The sequence below is a fragment of the Podarcis liolepis genome (genome assembly GCF_965112155.1).
Source record: "Podarcis liolepis genome assembly, chromosome: 8".
NCBI lineage: Eukaryota > Metazoa > Chordata > Lepidosauria > Squamata > Lacertidae > Podarcis > Podarcis liolepis.
This window is the reverse complement of record NC_139560.1, coordinates 45,542,107-45,566,834: the sequence shown is the minus strand read 5'-3', so window position 1 is coordinate 45,566,834 and position 24,728 is coordinate 45,542,107. Positions and strand designations below refer to the sequence as shown.

The 24,728-nt window shown below is 42.2% G+C and overlaps 1 protein-coding gene across 2 annotated transcripts in view; it reads left to right on the top strand.

Annotated features, from left to right (window-relative positions):
* The window catches only part of CABLES1 (Cdk5 and Abl enzyme substrate 1), a 52,392-nt gene that overhangs the window by 19,225 nt on the left and 8,439 nt on the right, over positions 1-24,728 (top strand). The window contains exons 2-7 of one of the 2 annotated variants that reach the window (XM_083517768.1): positions 7,927-7,998; positions 12,900-12,992; positions 15,994-16,071; positions 19,892-19,994; positions 20,253-20,409; positions 21,174-21,277. In XM_083517768.1, the coding sequence (XP_083373894.1) occupies positions 7,927-7,998; positions 12,900-12,992; positions 15,994-16,071; positions 19,892-19,994; positions 20,253-20,409; positions 21,174-21,277 (607 nt within the window). The remainder of the gene's footprint in view (positions 1-7,926; positions 7,999-12,899; positions 12,993-15,993; positions 16,072-19,891; positions 19,995-20,252; positions 20,410-21,173; positions 21,278-24,728) is intronic. The other variant, XM_083517769.1, reaches the window with a different exon arrangement.

The window sequence follows — 24,728 nt, the reverse complement described above, 5'->3', positions numbered from 1 at the left end:
GCAGAGTCTGTAACCTGAAGCGTATGTAACCTTAGGTACCACTGTAGTTTAAATGATTATAAAGCTAGTGCTTCCAGCCTGCTTTCTAAAGTTCCTTTTACGCTGTGTCTGCCTGTTCCACCACATCTCAAATGCTATTCTGCCATGTTGTGATAAATATCATTCACACATGTCATTCCTCCGTGCTGTCCCTCTTCCTCTACTTTCTGCCATTCTTCCAGGCTGTACCTGCTTGGCATGACTTTCTATGCTGAAACACTGGCACACACTTCCTCATCAGACAAAGAAAAAAGTGTGAACCACGAGTGCGGCATGCGCCATTGTGCCGCCCCACAGCTCATCACAAAGGCGGGAAAGTTTGCCTCATGCGATTTTTCTAAGTTTCAGAAGCTGCAAGCAGATTTTTTCTGAAATCAAATAGCATGGAAATAAGCATTAAACTAGTGCTATATTCCGTTAAATTCCATTAGTTTTCCGGAAGTTGCTTTTACGTCAGCTGAAAGCTCAAATAAATTGCGCAAAATAGCAGTTAGGGTAACGGCAGTGAAACAGAATAAATTGGAGTGTGAATGTAGCTTGTGGCTATCTACCATACCATTAAAAAAAAACACCAAGATGAAGCCGTGTGTGTGTGTGTGTGTGTGTGTGTGTGTGTGTATGGAAAATTTGTGATTTAATCTGAGAACACTGGAGACAAAACAAAACTTAAATAAAAGGACAAGGGAAGCTTTTGTTCCATGTTAACCTGATCATATCACACTGCTTTAGGACAAAGTAGTTTGATTTATCATTTCTAGTGAATGGAAAGTCCTGTTCATTGTATAGCAGGATTCGTTTGGCACATAGTCAACAAGTGATTAAAAACAAAACAGGGATCAATGTTCATATCCTTTGTCCCTTTCTCATAGAAGTCTTTCTTTATCTTCATCCATGTTGCAGCTTGTTCTCAATAATGTAGCCTAATTATAGGCACATGACCGACTTGAAATCATTTCTCCCTGTTGACATTTCCTGATGCTTACTTAGGTAATCTTTCTGAACAACTCTGCAGCATTTCTTTGAGCATATTGGCAGGAGTAGAGTGAACAGTTTTTGAAGATCCAGACAGTGCAGTATTTTCATATACTTGGCTTTGTGTAGAGCAGGCTGAGAAGTTTAGTACTTGCAGTAGCTAACAAGGCACAAATGGCACAACCTTCTTGTCCATTTCCCTGATCAGGCAGGCTGGAGATTGGATTAAGAGCTGTTGCTTCAACAATTAAGCAGCTCAGACATGGCACTTAAGAAGGATCTGGAGACTCCACACCCTCCTGGTTCTTGGTCAGGCCCTGATCTTAGCAGGTGTTTCCCATGTGCTTCTCCTCCAGAGTAGCCTTGTGTGCAGCTAGTTGGGTCCTGGAGCTGCGGAGTCCAAGGGTCCCGCTTTACTCACCATCTCTTCTGCTGCTATGGCCCTGGGAGAGATGCAGGAGGGATATGTAACCAGACAGTTCCAGTCCTGGGGTTAGGATGTCCAGATCTGGGATAATTGGCAGAATGGAGATATGCTGGAGGATCCCGCTGCTCATCCGAGGAGACCTGAGGTTTGCTTTTTGTAACTTACCGTACGTTGTGAGTTATTTGGTTGAGGAATTGTACAAACAGTTATAATTCTTGTGAAACTAGAGGCACGTATGGGTGACTAAATACCACTGGTAATCAGTGAATACTGTTCACTTTATATTCCCAAAAATAAAATGCATAAAACACTTTGGTTTTGTCATTAAGGGAAAAGGATAGAATAGAATTTACAGCACATTGGTAGGCATTTTTAAAACACTGGGCATTTATTTTTTAAAGTTGCTGTTAATGATGCACACTCTGCGACTTCTGCTGGGCTGGGCTGCCAATGAATCACTCCTTCAGTGAGATATGGCAACTGCAGCAATGAAACTATGCTTTATAGGCATAATCCTAGTAAACAGTGCTTTTATTGTTCAAACATTCTTTCTTCTTTGCAGCAAAGCTCCCATGTATGTGTTGAAAGAGCCCTTGAAGTGTTGTTTTTGTGACACATTTTAATGAACCTCTTGCCCTTTTGTGTAGTTCATGTAATGCAGTTAATTTGACTGGAACAAGTGCTCCTTTTTTCTTTGCTTCTGTTTCTTCTGCTTGAGACTAGGGCATGGAATATGCTGTTCAGGAGGCAGGGGTCAGATCTACGCCCCAGTTGTGTGGCTTAAAACGGCAGTTGTTTTCACATACAAAATTAATTACATTAAAGGGGCAAGAAAGGTGTTGTTCTTCCATGTGCAGCTGTATCTGTGCTTCTACTTTAGATACTTTGGTGGCACAGTCTTGCACTATCATGGCTAAAGAGGAATTACTGTATTTTTCTCTCCAGACCATAAGACACACCTAGTTTTTGGAGGAGGAAAACAAGAAAAAAATATTCTGAATCTCAGAAGCCAGAACAGCAAGAGGGATCACTGCGCAGCAAAAGCAGCAATCCCTCTTGCTGTTCTAGCTTCTGGGATAGCTGCGCAGCCTGCATACACTCCATAAGACGTACACACATTTCCCCTTACTTTTTAGGAGGGAAAAGGTGAGTCTTATAGAGCAAAAAATACGGTAACTCCTGATAAATGGAGTAGATCTATCTTGGCTGCCACTAAAACTCTTTTCTTTAGTGTTTTCACATCTCCATGAAGATTGTGACTCTTGGGATGTTCTCCATTCCTTCCCTACAATGGAGCACGTTGATGCGCTGGCAGATCTTCTGCTGCTTAACCTTTTGACGGATTTGGTCTTGTGTGCATGTGGTAGGGCTATACAAGCAGTGTTTTGCACTCTTCACAGAGGAGGCTTCTTTCTTTGTTGTGTACTCTGGGGTCTTCCCCGTAAACATGGCACAAGCGTAAATCTGTGCAGCAGTGGAATCAGTTACTTAGTGCTACATTGCATACAACCCAAGACAAACATTTAAAAACAATTCCTTATATTAAAAAACAATTAAAATAGAACCAATACAGATGCAGACTGTGGGATAAGGATCTCCAGTTAAAAGGTTTGTTGAAAGAGGAAGGTCTTCACTAGGCGCTGAAAAGGCAACAGGGACAGCGCCTGTCTAAAATATAACAGGAGGGAATTCGGAAGGGTAGGCAGCACCACATGAGCTAGTAGGCAACTAGTTGTTCACATTGTATTGTCAAGTTGTTGTTACCATTACCCAGTTACCATGTGGACAAGCCCAGAAGCTCACAATTTCTGTGAGGTGGGTCAATGTTAATCCTACTTTTTACAGCATTGTGTATGAGGCAGTGACTTATCATCTCATTTATCCAAGATTTCATTGGAATTTGCCTTGCTGGCTCTTAGCTGTAATGTTGATTTATTTAATGGATTATTTAGTGCAAAACAGCAGTAAAAGATATGTTGTTTCACATTCTGGCTTTTCAGTATAGTAGGCTAAAATTCTAATCCCACCTAACCCCTGTTGAATTTAGTAAGACTTGCTTCTGAGTAGCCTTGGTTAGAATGATGCTGTTAGTCTGTTACATAATCTAGGATAAAACAGCAGCAGTTTTCAAAATAAAAGCAATAAAAGCTCTGATTTACAAAGAGCACAACAATCCATGATATGATATAAGAAAACAGGAATTTCCAGAGTGTGAGAAAAATGGCCCTGTGAGTAAGTGTCTGTAAACAGAATGCAGCAAGTTGTAAAAACAAATGTCAGGCTTAATTTTCCACCTCTTCAGCAGCTGCCCCTTTTTGGTCACACCAGTGGCTGAGACATGGAAAACATGCATTAAAAACACTGTGTTGAATAGTATTGCATATAGCAGATAGACTTTTAAAATATAAATACAGTGGTACCTCGGGTTACATATGCTTCAGGTTACATACGCTTCAGGTTACAGGCTCTGCTAACCCAGAAATAGTACCTCAGGTTAAGAACTTTGCTTCCCGATGAGAACAGAAATCGTGCTCCAGCGGCGCGGCAGCAGCAGGAGGCCCCATTAGCTAAAGTGGTGCTTCAGGTTAAGAACAGTTTCAGGTTAAGAACGGACCTCCGGAACAAATTAAGTACTTAACCCGAGGTACCACTGTAATAAATAAATACATTAAATTATTATTATTAATTAAATATTTCTGCGGCACTTTTCTGGGAAGCACTCATTGAAAACAACAACAAAAATTAAAAAAATCAAATGCTATGAACAGACCAGAAGAATAAAACCCATCCTGTTCCTCCAAACAAACCATAAGCCAACAAAACATAATTCATGGCAGTTAATTTTTTTGAGCCAAAGAGGAGTGCTGCTGAGGGGGCCTTTCCACTACCATTCATGTTTGTATTGTCACACTGTGCTGCCTTGTATTTTCTTGTCCTCACCACCATAATAAGAGAGAGAGAGAGAGAGAGAGAGACTCTATTCCTTTTTCAAAGAGGGTAAAAAATGTTAATTTTCCTCACCAACCAAGTGAGGAGAGAAGGCTGTTAGCATGGGCAGGGGATGAAACCAAAGCATTTGACTGCCAGGGAGTCTTAATTTCATGTATTTTGGGAGCTCTTTCTCTACTATCACAGTTTTCATCAGTTGCTAGGTCACTGAAGAATTTTTTTAGAGCTCAAAAGCATAGCACTAAAAATAGACCTCAGGTTAAAAATTCAATGACATCATCCTTTGGGGAAGATGCATTTGTATGCTTATAGGTGGAGAGACAGTATGAAATGCTGGATGAGAAGCTCCCTTGTATAAAAGAATAATGTATTCTTCTAAGCCAACAAGGGGATGAGCCAAAGGCTAAATGCATCCAGAAATAAATTGCTCTAGATGGAGCTGCATGATTAATGCGCTGTTACTGTAGTCATGAATAAGAACAGGTCTTTTGATATCTTCTTCTTCAGAACGTCTGTTAAACCTGCTTTATTTAAAAACAAAAAAGATGTTGAGTTTCCCACAACTCTTCTGCAGGCTAGCTATTCACTAAAGCAAGGAACCAGATGGACTACAACTCCCATTAACCCTAGCAAGCATGGCCAATGGCCAAGGATGATAGGAGTTCTAGTTTAGCAACATCTGGAGGGCAAAAGGTTCCTCATCCGTGCAGTAAACCAAGACCAGAAAATGTTTCTGTGTAAGTCCTGCTGAAATGAATTCTTGTTCTGTTCCCATTAGAACGTCCCAGTGGGCTGTGTCTGAATTTGGCAGGCTTCATCTTACACCAGGGATAGCCAACACAATGCCCTCCAGATGTTGTTGGATCCCAACTCCCATTAGCCCAGCTAGCACTGTTGCTGTTTAGTTGTTTAATCGTGTCCGACTCTTAGTGATCACATGGACCAGAGCACGCCAGGCACTCCTGTCTTCCACTGCCTCCCGCAGTTTGGTCAAACTCATGTTAGTAGCTTCGAGAACACTGTCCAACCATCTCATCCTCTGTCGTCCCCTTCTACCTTGTGCCCTCAATCTTTCCCAACGTCAGGGTCTTTTCCAGGGAGTCTTCTCTTCTCATGAGGTGGCCAAAGTATTGGAGCCTCAGCTTCAGAATCTGTCCTTCCAGTGAGCTAGTATAGCCAGTGACTAAGGTCTTTGGTAAGAAATCTTACATCAGAATAAAATTAGCACTAGATGTTCTTAATGAGTGTGTGTGTGTGTGTGTGTGTGTGTGTAGTCAGTTATTTAAAACCCTAAACACAAGGTTAGTGCCACAACAAAATGCAGAGAAGTGTATGAACCCAATTCTGTTTTTGTTTTTAAACATTACAAATCCAATTCAAATGACATCACAGGTGAATTTGCATTGGCAAAGAATTGATATACATGTTGTAGCTGGCAGGCTATGATTTTGAACAACACAATAGGTGTACAAGATGTCATTATTCCCCCTCAACTTTTGGGGCTTGTGCATTCTAAAATTTTAATGGTTTATTTATTGTTACTCCTCCATGAATGTATTGTGGTTTTAAATATTTACAAACCTTCTTTCAGCTCTAACAAAGATCCCCAAAGCAGTTACCAAAACAAAAGAATAAAGAAGTTTAAGAACATAACAGAAAATCCTCAGTACCAGGAAGAGATAAAATAGAATAATGTTCCAGAGATTCCAAGTTAGCTGTAAACAAATCAAATCACTAATGCAGATAATGGAAGAGATGGCATTAGCTGTATTTCTGTGCATGTGTATTTGTGTGTATATAAATATCTAATAATTAGTGTAGTCTTATTTGTATAACCCTGTTAACAGGAAGCTATTTATGCTGTCTGAAATGTGGTAATACCTTTTGATTCTTCTGCAAGAGATAACAAACTTCTAAGTCTCTCCAACTTCCCTCCTAGGCAATCTGATTATAGTTCTTCTTTTGTTTTGATTATGCAATCTGATACTATCTATTGTATGTTCATTGTATGATACTCGTTTTTTTTCTAGAATTGATTTTATCTTGCTGCATTTCCCCCCTCAAATTACTGAAGTTTAAGCATGTATGCTTAAAAAATATTGAGTCATCGCCTCGTTTCCAAGGAAGATCTTACTTCCTTTCATTCACGTCCCCTCACCCTCGCCACCACAGCTTCCCCTTCCCTTTCTTCTTGTCTCCTCTGTGATGTGGCCACCTTCCTCTCTCCATTTTTCCCCCTGGTCTTTTTGTTGTTGCTTCTGCTTCATCATACGGAAGCATAGAGGACATATAGGGAGCAGGAAGGCGAGCAATGTGAGCTGAAGATAGTGATTGACAGCTCTTTCACCTGGCAACCTGCAAGGGGTCATAATTGGGCCCCAGGGCTGTAAGCTGCTGCTGAGTTTGAGATTCCAGAGTCGTAAAGGGAAATATTTTTTTCTCATACAACAGAAAAGGGCATCTTGTTTCCTGGTGTAAATAATTCTGCAAGTGGGAAGAGTACTGTTGTACTCGGGTCTGTTTGCAGCCTTCCCAGAGACATCTGGTTGGCAACTGTGAGAAGAGAATGCTGGACTAGAAGGATGGTTGGCCTGATCCAGGATCTTATGATCCTGATCTTATGATCTTAAAAACCAGGACAAACAAGGAGGAAACAAACAGGAAGGAAGGAAGAAACTCAGATGAAAGTTTAAGAAGACATTGCATTCCACAGAAAATGATGTCAGGGGCCACATTTGAGCCCTGGGCTGCAGGTTGCCCACCTAATACAGGTTGCATAGGAAAAACCTCAGTAGCAGTTTGAAAAGCCTGAAGACAGGAGAACTGGTTTTTATATGGCATGTACTGTGCATATACGGATGCGGGTGGTGCTGTGGGTTAAACCACAGAGCCTAGGGCTTGCTGATCAGAAGGTCGGCGGTTCGAATCCCTGCAATGGGGTGAGCTCCCGTTGCTCAGTCCCTGCTCCTGCCAACCTAGCAGTTCAAAAGCACTTCAAAGTGCAAGTAGATAAATAGGTACCGCTCCGGCGGGAAGGTAAACGGCGTTTCTGTGCGCAGCTCTGGTTCGCCAGAAGCAGCTTAGTCTGGCCGCATGACCTGGAAGCTGTACGCTGGCTCCCTCGGCCAATAAAGTGAGATGAGCGCCGCAACCCCAGAGTTGGTCACGACTGGACCTAATGGTCAGGAGTCCCTTTACCTTTTTACTGTGCATATACAGATCTACAGACTGATATCTGGGCACAAGTGTTTACTTTTAAAACACTTAGAACAAACTGGGGGTTTGAAGTAGTGAATATTTGCCCGAGATCATTTGAGATCTTGCAGTATAACTTCTCTTGCATGACAGCCTTGTTTATGGTGAAGAGAAGTGTGAAGGAAACTAAGAAGCAGAAAAGTTTTATTCTATATTGTTATTTTAAATTAGCCCAGTTCAGCTCAGTTTTGTTTAAAAAAGTGTGTTATTATTTGTCTAGGTTGGGGCAATAAATTGCATATGGTTTTAGTATTTAATTGTTCTTTTTTCCCTTCCCTTCACAGACGTCGGTTGATTTCCCAAAGGTCTTCACTGGAGACTTTAGAAGATATTGAGGAAAATGCTCCTTTACGGAGGTAACTATAAGTAAACAGAGTGTATGCATGTTGTTTCTTCCCTGGAAATGATTATGCCACTGGCATGCCTTGGCAAAAGGCTCTGCCCCCTTGCTCACCAACTCCTCTGCCACTCTCCCCACATTAATCCCCTCGCTTCCCACTAAGCTACTATTAACCCCCCTTTTCATCTTCCCAACCTTATTTTTTAAGCCACTGCCCTCTTCTGATCTGCAGCCCTGTTTGCACCCGTTTCCACCGTCATCCCCATGTACAGGCCAGGCTTTACATGTGAACATCTAAGAACTCTGCTGGATCAGACCAGAGGCACATCTAGTCTAGCACTGTTCTCACAGTGGCGAACCAGGTGCCCACATAACTAGGACTTGAGCGCGGTAGCTCTCTCTATCTTCTCTTTCTGTTCCCCTTCCCCTTTGCCGTTTATTTTGACATTTGTTAGAATTTGGGCCATTACAGAACTTCTTTAAAACTGATATTGTTCCACCCAAGAACATGTGGAATAATTGTAGGGACAGGGGGTGAGGGAAGAGATCAGGGCTGTGTCCATCCCTACTCCTTATGTGCTTAGGTCACAAGGGATTCTGTGCATGCAAGGCTGACCCAATACATTTTGTGGGTTGAGATGAAGGAAAAGATGTCTCCACATTGTGTATAAGTGAACTGGATTGGTTCCATAGCTCCTACCACATTAGCTTCTGCTGGAAGGGCTGATCCTCTTCCGTATGCATATACAGTGGTACCTCGGGTTACATACACTTCAGGTTACATACACTTCAGGTTACAGACTCCGCTAACCCAGAAATAGTACCTCGGGTTAAGAACCTTGCTTCAGGATGAGAACAGAAATCGTGCTCCGGCAGCGCGGCAGCAGCAGGAGGAGGCCCCATTAGCTAAAGTGGTGCTTCAGGTTAAGAACAGTTTCAGATTAAGAACGGACCCCCGGAACGAATTAAGTTCTTAACCTGAGGTACCACTGTAGATCAGGCATAGGCAAACTTGGCCCTCCAGATGTTTTGGGACTACAACTCTTATCATCCCTAGCTAACAGGACCAGTGGTCAGTGATGATGGGAGTTGTAGTCCCAAAACATCTGGAGGTCTGAGTTTGCCTATGTCTAATACAGTATAGGTCCTGCCACATTGGCTTCTTTATAGGTTACAATGAACATGTATAGCAAGCTTGTAGAACTTATTCCAGACCAAGGTCCACATTTTTTCATGGGCAACCTTCCAAACACCACATGCCACTGGGGACAAAATTGGGCACAGCCTCAGGCAAAAGTGAGCAGAGGATTAACACAGTTCAAGAATACATTCCATCCAGGCAAAAGCACTCGGGGAATGAGGCCTTGAGGGAGAATGTGTGGCCAGGGGAAATTCTCAAGGACCAAATAGAAAGGTTTGGAGGGCTACATTTGGCCCCCTAGATTTGACGGTCTCCACCCCTGCCTGACATAACAAGGAAGTGAGACTAGCAAGCGCAATTTAAGTCTGTTATGTGTGAAGAGTCCTTCTCACAAAATACAGACTCTGTTATAGAATTGTTTCAGCTTGGTCAGTGCAAAAAGAATGTAAACATTGGAGCTCTTTACAAGTACTGTTTTGATCACTGATGAACGTTCACTCCACAAGGAACTTCTTGGGACTGCTGAAGTGATACACATGGCTGTTTGGGGCACACCTTATATAAATACAATGTTCTTTGACAACCCGTAGCTTTTAAGGTCTCTGTCCTGTAGCACCTGACATTTCATGCCAAATATATTCATAATGCTGCAAACATAGGTGCCTCCAGAAGGCAAATTTGTTTGTAAAGACCTCTTACAAAGTTAGCCCGCCAATGCAGTATGCTCTGTGATACTATGTACCCTGTTAGAATCCAAACGCTGCATGACTGACTAATAATCTGTTTACCAATTCTGGATAGTGTTGCTCTTTCATCAAAGCATTTGTGTTCACCAGGGACAGAGGATCAACTGTAGCTGGGGCTTTGTTAGGAACCCAAAACAAGATCATAACATGAGGCAGCCTTGCTCAGAGTCAAAGAACTGTTTATTTACAACCCTTTCTTTTTTAACATGATTAATTATTCACAAAGACAAAATAAAGAAATGAATAACTTGCCAATCTCATCCTTCTATAAGGTTAGAAAGGGACACAAGCCACAGACTCCTAAAAACTACACAAACTTTGAACTTGCTTGTGATAAAGAGAAAACGTTTTTATCATTTGTGTTTGTCCCATGTTTCCTATACGAAAATGAGCTAATAGAAACCATCACACTAACTGTTTGCTATCCGTGGAATTTGTTACGTTTGCCTGGCCAATACATGCCATGCTTTCATTCATCCAAAGGGTGTTCAGATTTTTCCATTGTACTTTTTAACATCTCTTAATACATTTTTTCCAGCTTTTTAAATTGCTTGTTTCAAACCGTTCCAAAGGATCTTTACTGTATCCAGGTGCACACCATAACCAGTAATTTCTTTTGTTTTATGAAGAAACGCAAACTAAAAAAAGAGCTCTTATTGAAATGCACTTGCAGTTGATAATGGAAGAAATATGATATATGATATGATATACGTGTTTTAGCAGTATAATTACCGTATTGGCCTGAATATAAGCCACACCCGAATATAAGCCACACCTTTAAAATTGGAATGGGGAGAGAAAAAATACCTGAATATAAGCTGCTCCATTCCTCGGTGCTCCTGGCTACATACTGGGCGGGGGCAGGGTGCTGCGTTGCCAGCGGCTTTTTCACTTCCTCACTCTCTCCCTTCCCAGCCTTGGGGGAGAGGACGGGGACTATGAGTGGGGCTGGCGCCGCGCTCCTGGCGCTGTTTGCCCTGCGCTCCTGGCTGCATACCCTAAGGTCACGAATATAAGCAGCACTTTAACTTTTCACTGTCGGAATTTGAGAAAAAAGTGAGGCTTATATTCAGGCTAATACGGTATTTAAAAAGTAACGCACCCTGTGCATTTTGCCTGTGGTATAGCCCCTTGGCAAGACAGAAATTTTATAAAGTTCTCCATAGGTCAAGGCCTGAGTAATTTAGCTTATCAGTATTTACTACTGAAATCCACCTAATTCAAATTGGACAGAACCGTTTCCTCATCTCCTAAGGGGCAAAAAACCTGAATAGTAAAATCCGTTGCTTCCTCTTAATGAGACTGTTCTTTTTAGACCGTATGTAACAAAGCATTCATGAGAGCATTGTATAGTGCAATCATAAATTATTCAAATGCAGCTATAATTGCCCAAAGAAATAAATAATGTTTAATATTTCAGATTGTTTACTCGTGGTTCTCCTTCCAGTGGACTTCTGCTCGCAGTGGGGATTCTTTTAATTGGAGCCCATTGTGACTGCTGATAGGAATAGTTGAGTGGAGGGAGAAATGGCAGCAGGAAAAGCTATGCCTGCTGAAAGTCTTGTCTTCTGTACAACTATTAAAGGAGCCCTTTCCTCTTTTCATCTGGCTAACCTGCCTAAAGCTCAAATAATGGCCCTCCATCAAATACATTGGATTTAAGATTGCTTGTCAGCAAAGGGCCATGTGAAAATACACTTTTGAAGCTGAAAACATGCTCTCTGTGTGCTAGCAGATCCCTTCACTTCCATCTCTCATTGTCATATTTTTGTGTGTCCGTTACATCAGTGCATTTATCCTATACACCTCATGTCTATCCTCCAATCCCTTCCTAGACCACCGTATCCACTTGTCACAATTCATGCACCATCTGTTGCCAATCAGTCCTCAGTTACCGTATTTTTTGCACCATAACACTCACTTTTTTCCTCCTAGAAAGTAAGGGGAAATGTCTGTGCGTGTTATGGAGCGAATGCCTGTGGGTGGCGGGGGGGATCTGCTGCAGTCGTGAGCAGAGGATCCATGGTTCCCCTTCCTTCCCTCCTCCGTGGTTACAAAGCATGGATCCTCAGGATTTTTGCATTGGGCTACTCCAAACTCACTGTCAGATCACATGTCTGTGGCCACAGCATGAACCACAAAAATCATATATCCACTATTTCATGTAGAATATTTTTTTCTTGTTTTCCTCCTCTAAAAACTATGTGCGTGTTATGGTCTAGTGCGTGTTATAGAGCGAAAAATACGGTAATTGTGCTTTATCCTTTGCCCTTCTTCTGTTGGGTGCCTTTGATCTTTCCCTTCCCTTTGGTCCAACACATTACCTAGACGTAACACCTTTTCCATTCTATGTTGCGTTTTGCACCACTTTCCTACAGCTTAGGTTGTGCACACATTACTGGCTTTACACCCAGGGCATTCTTTTTCTCTCTCGCAATAGTCAAAGCTGGTTTTAAGGGAAATGCATCACAATGCAGTATTTTATAAGAAACAACACATTGTGGCTAATTTTGTGTATAGATCACTTCCCAAACCAGGGGTGGGAGCATACTGTATGCAGGGTAAATGGGAGTGTGTTAACAGACTTAAAAGAGGAGGAAAAAGAGGAAGCAAACATATTTTAGAGAAGACCTCCTTGCACAGTCCAGTTACTTTTGAAAGCAAAAGGAACTTTACCCATTATGAAGTGTTTAAAAACTGAAAAACATTTTGGTTTGCACAATTACAGAGAATTCTGATGGTGATGAAAATACACATCATTCTTCCATTTCCCTATCTCATCTTTCCTGGGATCTGTAACAGAATCCAGGAAGTTCTGTTTTTCATTTTTAAATATATTGCTTCATTCTATTATTTTTTTAAAGCCCCTTTTGTTTCTAGACATTCTTGTTTTCGTTATTGCTACAGACTCCTGAGTGGGGAGGATGGTAAACTGAATAATTTGTCTGGTCTTTCCTTCCTGCCTTTGTGTTGAGATATTTTGGCTATTCAGCAGAGAACTTAATTGGTTTCAATTGCTTTATTTTTCAGATGCCGGACTCTGTCAGGCTCACCCAGACCAAAGAACTTTAAGAAGGTTCATTTCATCAAGAACATGCGACAGAACGATACAAGGAATGGAAGGTATTTTGCAGGCAAAGAGCAGTGTGCCTTTGTAGGAGACAATGGTCATCTTTTACATGTGGAAATTGGATTCTGTATGCAGATCACCACATTTCCTAATGCAAGAATCCTCTGCAAGGAAAAGCAAGACATATCCAGAGAATTACCTCTGTATTCTGTAGTCTTCAAGCAGGGCTAAATGGTAAAAAAAAAAATCATTGCCCCAGGATCCGCAGTGGCAAATTATCCAATGCCAAGTGGTAGTGTGTACAAGCGCTTACTGATGCAGGATTAACCCACAGTGAGAACAACCTCCCCATCCTGGGCTACCACTGGATGTGGGTGGGGCTGCTAGCCACACAGTATGCAGCATTGCAGGTGAGAGTTTATACACTTTGCAGTTGAAGGATAGAAGCTTCGTCCCATGGATGCTTATCTCTATACTGCCTGTAACATGGTAGCCAGACATTATCTGTCTGGCAAAGGCCATTGGCAAAAGTAGCAGTTGAAATAAATTTCTCTTCTTGGTTAACACTTTTGGTGTATGCTCTATAGGTGCAGGAATTATAAAGGGAGGCATGTTATAGGGAGATGAAATACTACGCAAGAGGCCTCACTTGGACTTTAAAAACAGTGAGCAGGTGCCCTAGAAGCCAACTAAGGTTACATTGGGTGAGCAGCAGCCGTCAAGAATCTCCAGCTATGAAAAGTACAGAATGGAGAGTGGGACCAAAGCACAATGTTGCTTGCAAGGTTCTATCCAAGAACCTTGGATGTCTCTTCTGGTGCTTGCTAAGCTTTTGGAAGTAGTCAGGATGAATGTAGGGGGATAGTCAAGCCAAGGAATTTCAGCAGCATGCCTGAGGGGCTTTTGGTGGGTGAGGAGATACAGTACATTGAGTGCTCCAAGCATCCAGTAGCTTTGGGTGCTAAAATGCCTTTGGAAAACAGAGAGCTCCTTTTTAGTAGCTAGATCTCTTGTCAGCCATTAGCAATGAGAAGTGTTCCAACCTTGGGGGGGGGGGGGAGGTATTGTTTTTGTGTTTATGAAACTTGCCTGAGCCATTTTGTGTTGCCTATTTAAGAACTCTGCTTCTGCCTCAGCAGTAGGCCACACTTCTGTTCAATCCTGTTTCCCAACATGATTAATGTTAAGGGTTGACCAGAGTTCAACGTGCTTCAGATTAAGAGTACAGCACACTGCATTGTAGAAACATCATAGGAAGCTGCCTTATACCAGGTCAGCCTGTTTGTCTGTCTAACACAATATATCCTACTCTGACTGGCAGCATTGAGACATTGAGGTCCTTCACATCTTTGGCTGCCTGAGGCTTTTCAGCAGCAGTGCCAGGACTGTAGCATGAGATCTTCTGCATTCAAAGTGTGTGCTCTCCCTCTGAGACTTCCTCTAATGTTCATAGTGAGTTTTCTTTTGTTGTGTAGTATCAAAGATATTTGCCCCACTGATGTGACTGAACATGCTGTGAAATACCTTTGGGTATTTGCCTCCTTGTAGAGCTATAGGCTAACTAAATCCTTTATATGTGTGAAGTTTCAACAAGGGTTTCTGTTTCATCACAAATACTTTAATTTTAAGGGAAATGGCTGATTACTATCTGCATCTTGTTCTATATTCCGATGCTGTGCTTTGTAAGAAGTTTTCCTCTTTACTTGCAATAGGACAACACAATTAAAAGTAGAATTGCATGCTAATGATGATTTATAATCCTCACCTGAAGGGTGAAGAGTTCATTGTAAGTGCTTCCTGATGTTCACTGCTAGCGCAATTGCATGCTGAGGTTAAAGGGACATTCCTAGTACGTTGGTATCTAACATGACCTATTCCCTCCAGTTCTGTCTGCATTTACAGATGGAAGCCCTGCACATTTCATGCAAAATTCATTGCATACAGGGACATTAGATTGCATGCTCTGAAAAGGCTGGCACGTCAGATGCTTTTGCAGACTTAATTACTGCTCTGAACTGCAGTAGTTAGTGTAAAAATTTGTGTGAAAACACAGTGGAGTGAAGCCATCTGTTTGATTTTGGATCTCTTAATGCAGAAGTGGTTGTATTGTCATCTGTTCGGCAGACTCCAATTATCGTTGCATTTATGAACTCTGGACTAGAGGACCCATTTATTTCTCAACCATTTCTGGCACAGCACTGTGTTTAAAAAACAAAAACAAAACACAGCTGCCTGACCCATTAATAGTTTCCCTTGGGCTTCCTTGTCAAAGATATGTGAAGTTATGAAAGTGACAAAAAAACAGTGACAGTTGTTGGTTTTGTTCCTGGAGGTTTATGCCAATAACCAGATCAAAACATCCAAAGACAGATACTTCTTCTTCTTCTTCTTCTTCTTCTTCTTCTTCTTCTTCTTCTTCTTCTTCTTCTTCTCTCTCTCTCTCTCTCTCTCTCTCTCTCTCTCTCTCACACACACACACACACACACACACACACTTTCTTAAATACATTATTTGTAGGACTCAAAGTGAACCATGTTTGAACAAGTGAAGTAGGGTTACCAGCTTGTTTTTATTCAATTTCTTTAGCCAAATTAAGAGGACCAGCTTCCTCGTTATTAAAGCCACTCTTCCCCCGCCCCCCGTTGTCCGTTTGAATCTCAGAATGGTGCAGAGAGAGCAAAGTAATGATGGATATTCATTGGCTCAAGTCCTAAGCTTTTCATTCTGCACCCAGACTGCTGTGCATAAGGCTCTTTCCCCCTTTTGTCCCACTGGAGATATGATTAGTAGTGATCTCTCTTAAAGCACTGATAACCAAGTGTTAAGCCTCCCTTGTCCTATGTCAGTTTTTGGTGCTTGGCCTGTCAGATGTTGGTAAGCGCAACATACAGTGCAGTTTATGAGTGAGAATAGATCCAGTTCGTCTGCAACAGTGCAATAGAAAGTAATGTAGGATAGTGGAAAGCAGTTTTTGCCAAGCAAAGTTTTAAGTTTGAATTGAATTGCTGGATTTGCTACCCTCTATCATAGCCTTTACTTTATTTGTTTTCTAGAATAGTCCTTATTAGTGGCAGAAGATCCTTCTGCAGCATATTTTCAGTGCTGCCGTATCGGGACTGTAGCCATGTTGGGTATGTATATTTGTTTCATACCTGTTGAGATTTTCTGGGTAAATGTTATGTGCTACATGCATCAGGGATGTTGCAGATGACATTTCTAAAAAACGGTAAACTTAATTTAAAATGTTTGCCCATGACAGATGATCAGTATCTGCACTTCCAAAAGAAGTGAACAGGAACTGCAGTTTTTCTTCAGCATTTCAGATCTGCAGTTGGCCTTATCACAACGTGGCATACTCTGAACCAAGGGAGAAGCTGCTGTATGCTATGACTAGGAATGGATTGTCTTTGAAATCAAAGCAAGTGATATTGTTATTTGTGATGTACAGAGTATAAATGATGTCTTATCTGATGTGCGACTGACCGCACTTCACACCATTTGAATTTGCTAACAATGCATTAATAGTGTGGTGTATCTGAAATAAAAGTTTTTTATAGATAGAGGTGGCACTTCAGACCAAACGCAATCCTTTAATCATACAGTGGTACCTCGGGTTAAGTACTTAATTTGTTCCAGAGGTCCGTACTTAACCTGAAACTGTTCTTAACCTGAAGCACCACTTTAGCTAATGGGGTCTCCTGCTGCTGCCATGCCGCTGGAGCCCGATTTCTGTTCTCATCCTTAAGTTCTTAACCTGAAGAACTATTTCTGGGTTAGTGGAGTCTTTAACCTGAAGCGTATGTAACCTGAAGCGTATATAATCTGAGATACCACTGTACTTCTGGACTGTTCTGTCAGCTCTCAAAAATCGCTTGCTTTTTCTTTTTTAAAAAAATGGTTCTTGAAAGGCCTGGTGGTGTGTCATCTGCACAACCATAGCACTAGAGATGAAGGATTGTAGGGCCAATGCAGCGCCACAACTTCAAAGTGGCACCAGTACAATCACGTTCCTTGGCACTGCAACACAGTGGGCTTTTACCCTTTCAAATGGCCCAAGGGACTCTTGAAAGCCCATGCTTTTGACACGGCCTTGCAGTATGTTCTGACAAAGCTTGCTTCTGTAGACTGTACCTCAACGTTTTATTCATTTGGTACCATCTCATCTGTACTGTACGTGTTGGCATCGGTCTCAAGAGACAGTGGACGAGTGTGCCTTTGGGAGTAAAGTCAAACCATAGTAGAGTTACAGCGCCTGCTTTTGGCTGTAGAGACCAATACAGGAGAGACATGCTTTGTTGCAGCTGGAGCAAATGAAGGCGCCCGTCGTGCTGCTACAGATGCACCATGGCGTATCTTCTCTCTGTGCTCATCCCAGCGGTCATTCTTTCTCTGGTCACTGATGTGGATGCACAGCCTGACTGTCTTGTTGTCTGCAAGGGATTCTCATGTGGCAGGGTTAATGTCACCAGCCTGTACCGTCCTCTACCTTCCCTTCCCTTCCCTTCCCTTACCATACCACTCTCAGGAAGGACTTCCTGAGGACAGTATATTCTTAAGCAAGGTATTGTGTCCCTCCTCCTCCTCCTTTGGGTCCAAGCTCTTCTGATGGTCTTAAAGTAATAATAATAATAATAATAATAATAATAATAATAATAATAATAATAATAAAAACAGCAACAACATTTCTTGTGCCAGGTATGCTTCTGGCCCCATCCATCACTAGCAGGTTTCTACATGCAAGCTTTAAAGGTTAAAACCAACACTTTAAATTGTGTCCAGAAATTAATTAAAGGCCACTGGAGCTCTTTTAATACTGGAGAGATGCTCTCAGGGGCTTGTATCATATAGCATGCACCTACTTTTCAAATTCCTCTTCTGAAACTGGCATTTGCCTTTGTACCAGTGAGAGATTCCTCCTCCTCCGCCTTATTATATTTTTACCCCACCCATCTGACTGGGTTGCTCTAGCCACTCTGGGCAGCTTCCAACAAAATATAAAAACACAATACATTAAAAAACTTCCCTATACAGGTCTGCCTTCAGATGTCTTCTAAGAATCATGTAGATGTTTATGTTCTTGACATCCGATGGGACGGCGTTTCATGGGGCACCTACTCCAAACGAATCCAGCTATACACAGCTAACAACTATTTTTATTTTCAAAAACTGGTATGTCACATTTAGGTAAAGGTAAAGGTACCCCTGCCCGTACAGGCCAGTCTTGACAGACTCTAGGGTTGTGCGCTCATCTCACTCTAGAGGCCGGGAGCCAGCGCTGTCCGCAGACACTTCCGGGTCACATGGCCAGCGTGACGAAGCTGCTCTGGCGAACCGGCACCAGAGCAGCACACGGAAACGCCGTTTACCTTCCCGCTATAAAGCGGTACCTATTTATCTACTTGCACTTAAGGGTGCTTTCGAACTGCTAGGTGGGCAGGAGCTGGGACCGAACGACGGGAGCTCACCCCGCTGCGGGGATTCGAACCGCCGACCATGTGATCGTCAAGTCCTAGGCGCTGAGGTTATACCCACAGCGCCACCCACGTCCCATATGGCCACATTTAATTTGACCCTTACACTCAGTTTCCATGAATTTGAAATACAGACAATTATAAGACTTCATCTGCCTACCACAAGGGTGAAGAACCTTATACTGTCAAAGGATTACCGTATTTTTCACCGCATAGGACGCACCACCCTATAGGACGCACCTAGTTTTTTTGGGGGGGGGGAATAAAGAAAAAAAATATTCCCCCCCCCCAGGCACGGGGCTGGCGCGGGGGAAGCCCGAGCTTCCCCCGACACCAGCCCCCAGAACAGCCTGCTATCCGCAAGCCTAGGGAGCTGCGCTGGTCTCCCCAGGCTTGCGGACAGCTGTGCGAAGCCCGGGCGCGCTCTTCAGCGCGCCCAAGTCTTCGAAATGCCGGGCTCCGGAGGGTCGTGCAGAGCTGCGCAGAGCCCAGGAGCGCAGGCAGCTCTGCGCAACCCTCTGGAGCCCGGCGTGGCTCCGGAGGGTCGTGCAGAGCTGCGCGGAGCCCAGGAGCGCAGGCAGCTCTGCGCGACCCTCCAGAGGCCGGCGCGGCTTGGCGCCGGGCTCCGGAGGGTTGCACAGAGCTTCCTGAAGCCTGGAGAGCGAGAGGGGTCGGTGCGCACTGACCCCTCTCGCTCTCCAGGCTTCAGTGAAAGCCTGTATTCACCCCATAGGATGCATACACATTTCCCCTTAATTTTTGGAGGGGGAAAAGTGCGTCCTATAGGGCGAAAAATACGGTAATCTGGTGGGGCCTGTATGATGGCTGTACACAGGAACCAAAAGTGAGCAGAGCTACCCCTTTTCTTTCTGTCAGCCCCTTCTCTTTCTCCTTCTTCCACCCCACCCAGCTTCCCCCCACCTACAGAAAGTTGGTGCCACACGCAGTTCTTTGGCCACGGGTTCCTTCCCCAGGTCTCATAAGCAGGGGCTCCCCATATTTTGAACTGCATGTAAATACAGTGAATAAGATTTCAAAAAAGCATTGTGTTCTGAGGCTGCTGTTGTTGCACAGAGCATTGGCTTTTCAATTTTGTTCCTAGGTTTAAAAAAAACCTGGTTAATTTTTAATTGCACTTTAAATTATTCACATGTTGGAGTGCTCGACCATTGTTCTCCCTTAAAGAGAGAATGCCCCGCAGAACTCCCGCATAGGTTTTTATAGGCCTGTATCCATATTCAGATAATCCAATAAATGTTATTTCTGCTTAATGATTTCTGCTTAATGCTTGCTTCCCTGGGCAAGAGTATTCTGATTTTGTGTTCGTTATTAGTATTAGCATATACATTTTTGGCAAGAGAGTACTGTTCTACATAATTATCATTATTTTCTTACTTGTGTTTGAGAAAGGGCGTTGAACAAACAAGATTTATATCTAGTTACATGCAAAATATATTAACCACTGGCTTCTGCTTCCCAGGGATATGAAAGCAGAAGGTGGGAGGCCATGCCATTCTGCGGCAGGAGTTTGCTTGAAAGACATAGTTGGCCTTGAAGGTGTGGAATTGGGAGCCAATGGGAAGGTAAGACTACTTATCCTACCAACATATAATCTCGTGAATCAAACGTTAAATCACATTTGTATCCTATAGTTACTATTTCTTAAGCAGCAGGATTCTCTTATCTTTTAAGGAAACAGTGGCTTCTAAGCATCTGTAAAAATTCAGAACATTCAGTTCTTGAAATTCAAGTTTTAAAGTAAACAGGTTCTTTACACGAGCTTTCATGTTGTGGAGCAATAAAAAAAATCAACATTGTGTGTCTCTTTTTCTTCTTCTTAGACTGTTTCTTATACCCAGTTTCTCTTCCCAACCAACGCTTTGGGAGGACGAAGAAACACGATAGACTCCACCTCATCCTTCTCACAATTTCGCAATGCAAGCCATCGTAGCCTTTCATTGGGAAGGGCTAACAGCACCCAAGGGAGCATGGATGGAGGTAACATTTTAGAATACATGTGCATTTGAGTCCTCGGCCTCAATGGAACTTTGTGGAATAAATTGGCGTGATTGTCTTCAGCTGCATTCTGTGAACCTGTGCACCCCTTCCCAAGCCCATGAGATCTAGCTATCACATAACCCCTAGGCCCCACAACAGCTGCTGAACCTTCTAATATTGCTGGAAGATTTTGTGGTAGCTCATGACCGACACTCAGGGCACCCTGGAACTGTTTTAGCTGTATCTACCAGTAGCAAGCATTTTTGGCCGTTGTTGCGTGACCTATGGACTGTGCACTCTCTTGAGTCCAGATATGTTAGAGGCTTGCTCAATGCAGTGCAGCCATTTGTACATTAAGGCTTTCATTAACATTGTTCTATCTTCAGTAAGTCCACTTATGAACATTATATGGAAAAAATAAATATCAATTGCTGTCTATTAATGGAGCTGATTTAAAACTCATATTTTACATTATGATCATTCAGGTAGAAAGCCTGTAATCTTTCCCAATGCACATCTTCTGGCTTGTTTGGTTAAGTGTGTTGGTTTTTTTGCTTCAGTGCTCCTTGCCCATCCCTAGATTGCCACTGAAGACCAAATAAACATTCACCTTCACAATTTTAACTATACACTTCAGAAGCTGAATCGCCCATACAAAGGCAGTGTTCTGCAATTCGACTGTAAGGTTGTCTTCCGTTATTTATTATTTTATGTCTCTCACATTACCTTATGCAGTTGCTTGTATGCATTGATCTTCTTCATAGGCAGTGACCTGGGAGATTATATTGAGTACGACCCTAATCTTTTGGATGATCCTCAGTGGCCCTGTGGGAAGCACAAGCGGGTGTTAATATTCCCTTCATATATGGTGAGTAGTGTTCGATAATGTGACAAAAATTGAACGTGAACTATACAATGGCTAAAACTTTGAAGCCTTAATTTGCCTTACTTAAACTGATTGCTCTTTATCTCTGCTGAGAGTAACAATTTAAGAATCCTAGTTATAAATGACAAATGCTTTGTCTTTTGGGATATGAAAGCTGCTGTGGATCAATGAAAGGGGAAACGACATTATGCTACTGTATTTCATTGGCCGAAAATCTAAGGTTTGCCATTTAGTTAGTTTATTTTTTACAGTCATACCTCGGGTTGCGAACGCTGCGGGTTGCGCGTTTTCGGGTTATGGACCGCACCGAATCAGGAAGTACCGGAACGGGTTACTTCTGGGTTTCGTCGCATGCGCAGTAGCGCCAAATCGCATCACGCGGGTGCGCAGACGCAGCGCTGCGGGTTGAAAACATGCCTCCCGCACGGATCACGTTCGCAACCCGAGGTTCCACTGTATTTTATTCAAAGAACATAACTATTTTCCTACTCAGCTCCTCTCGCCCACTCACTCTCTCCTTTTGATGTTAGTCTCTTTCCCACACACTTTATACATGAATACAGCATACGAAGATAAAACATGGCGCCCATTGTCACATCTAATTTGGCTCTTAAAACTACTGTATACAGTAGCAGATAGGCCTGTAGTCCTGAATAGAATACAGCTTTAATTACCACATTTCACAAGTGGGCAGAGTAAAGAGTAGCCCTTATGTCAGCATGGAACATTTTGTTCTCTCTATGTTGAGCTCCAGTGTGTAATTAAACTTTCATTAGTTGGCAGGCTTTTGTCATTAGAGCTTGGCAGCTGCAGCCCTGTAGAAATTATTGTCTCTTATGGGTGTGGACACAAACTAAGTTGAGTGAGTGAGACCAGGAAACACACACACACACGTATTGGGAGCACTGAGACATATGAGATGGTCTGAACAAGTAGTGGTGTAAATTGGCTTTTGTCCACTGCATTCAGAATAGAGCAACAGTTGGGCATTGTCTCGTCTGTTATTCTAGCCTTTTGAATAGAATTCTGTCAGCAGGATGGATGGAATTATAACGGACCAAATGACAACTGCAGAATTTGATACAATAATAATAAATAATAATTTAATTTATATCCCGCCCATCTTGCTGGGTTTCCCCAGCAACTCTGGGTGGCTTACAACATATATAAAAACACAGCAAAGCATCAAGCGTTAAACAAAATATCCTATATGAGCAACAAATAGAAACCAATAATAACAACAACATCATAGCAGCAACAATAATAATAAGGTGAAAGAGACACCATGTGGTGCATTTTCATCAGCAATATCAAGAATGTAGTTTAGTCTGGAACTTGTCACTTGAGATTGTGTTCTAGGAGGGTAGACTTAATTCTTTTCTTGTGCTGGAACCGCAGTTTCCACCAACTGGAACTAAATGCAGAAGTCAGACACTTAGAATTAAATATAATGGTGTTTCTTTGTAACTGCTGAAAGAGTACCAGGAGCTCAGTCTTTCCACATACAAATTTGGAGCTGCTTTCCCCCAATTTCAGTATTTATTTGGAGTGGGGTAGGAAGAGAGTGTAATTTAGCTTTGCTATAGTTTAATAATTGGGAGTCAGGAATCCTTGCTGATCTACTGCACGTCACCCAGAGATGTACCAGTAGATCCCAATCTTCTGCCCACCACACTTTAGGAGGGGCAGAAGAGAAGCTTGGAGTGCAGTTTGGCTACATTTGAATTGCCATATTTTCCCCCTGATGGAATCTCTGTGCTTTTAAAACACCTGAACAGCAGGCAGAAATACAACAGAGGCTGCTTGCCAACAAATATTCTTCTTAAACCAGGGAACATGTTCTATAATAAATCATCACACAACCATCTGCCTTACGAATCATAGAAGCAGCAGACTTTTATTTTATTTTTATTTTTTTAAAAGTTGGTGCAATTTTCCTTTTCTTATTTGCTGCTGTTTACAATGTGGCAACATGCAAGCAATTGGTGGAGACAGGCACTTTTCAGACTGATTAACTGTTTCAGTTTTATGTGCCTTCTTGATTATAATCCTGTATCTAGGATACTATAAGGGATGCAAATGTGTAATATTGATTTACTGAGAACACTTAAAAAGTACAAGCTGGTGATAATTCTATTGACAAATGTCATTTGTGCTTTCCGTGTAGAGGCACCAAATATTTTATTCCTGCAGTACAGTCTGGCATAAAATATTCAGTTGCCTTTTGCAGTGATCCTTTTCTTCTGGTGATGATAAAAGGAATCCCCAAGACTGCATTTAAAGTTCTGTCTCAGACCTTGGGCACATAAACTATTCATAATTTCCATGAAGCAGAGAGCCACAACCACAGCTGCTCTACATTAACTAGGTACTCTCTTTCTCTTATCCTTTATACTACATGAGCTTTCGTGTGCATGCACACTTTTTCAGATACATCTGAAGAAGTTTGCATGCACATGAAAGCTCATACCAATAACAAACTTAGTTGGTCTCTAAGGTGCTACTGGACGGAATTTTTTGTTTTGTTTCGACTACGGCAGACCAACATGGCTACCTACCTGTTTCTCACAATACTTAGAGGGAGCTTTGTGAAGGCTATGTATATAGCAGATACCTTTCTTCCAATGGGTTAGTGGCTTGAGTTATATTTCTGATCTTTTTTTCTGGCTTGGAAATTATTGTAGAAAACAAGTCTGTCTAGGGATGGATATCCGCTACTTGATTTTGCTTCAACTTCTTATATTTTTGGTTGCTGGACAACTTCCAAGAGTGATTCAGAATAAGTTTAGATTGCAAAGAAGTCTCCACAGTTATTTGTCTCAATGGTAGGCCATGGCAAAGGCTCAGACTGCAGGAGGGCAGCTCATAGTTTAGCTGTTCATTCCACCAAAGGCGATGGCAGGTCACTGCTGTGTTTGCTGTGTCTGGCTGAAGAATTGAATGTGTGCCAGGATAAATAGCTACCAGTTCCAGTGGATGCATGCCAGCTTTTCTCCCAAGTTTAAGTGCTAACAATATTTTCATGTCCTTTGCTTTTTAAGGACATGCCATATGACTTACCAAACCAAAGGTAATATAATTTGCTGTTGCAGTTTGAGAAGCTGGAATGTAAGAGAAAGCTAGCTTTCTTCAGAGATCCAACCCCCATATTAAAATACAGTTAAAATAAAATGCAATAAAATCATGTATACTTTTGTAAGTAAAATTCTGACTGTTCCGTTCTGCTCTTTTCTACACAATATACAGGCAGAACTGGAGGGTGTTGGTAGCCTTTTCTGTCAAGTACTGAGCCCTAACAGCTGATCAGAAATAACAGAATTAATATATTAAGGGAGGAAGGCCCTTCCAGTGTAAAGGACATGACACTTAGCATTCCTCTGAATCCATTAGCTTAGTAAGTACTAGTGATATTTGTCATGGGGCACTTTCATAA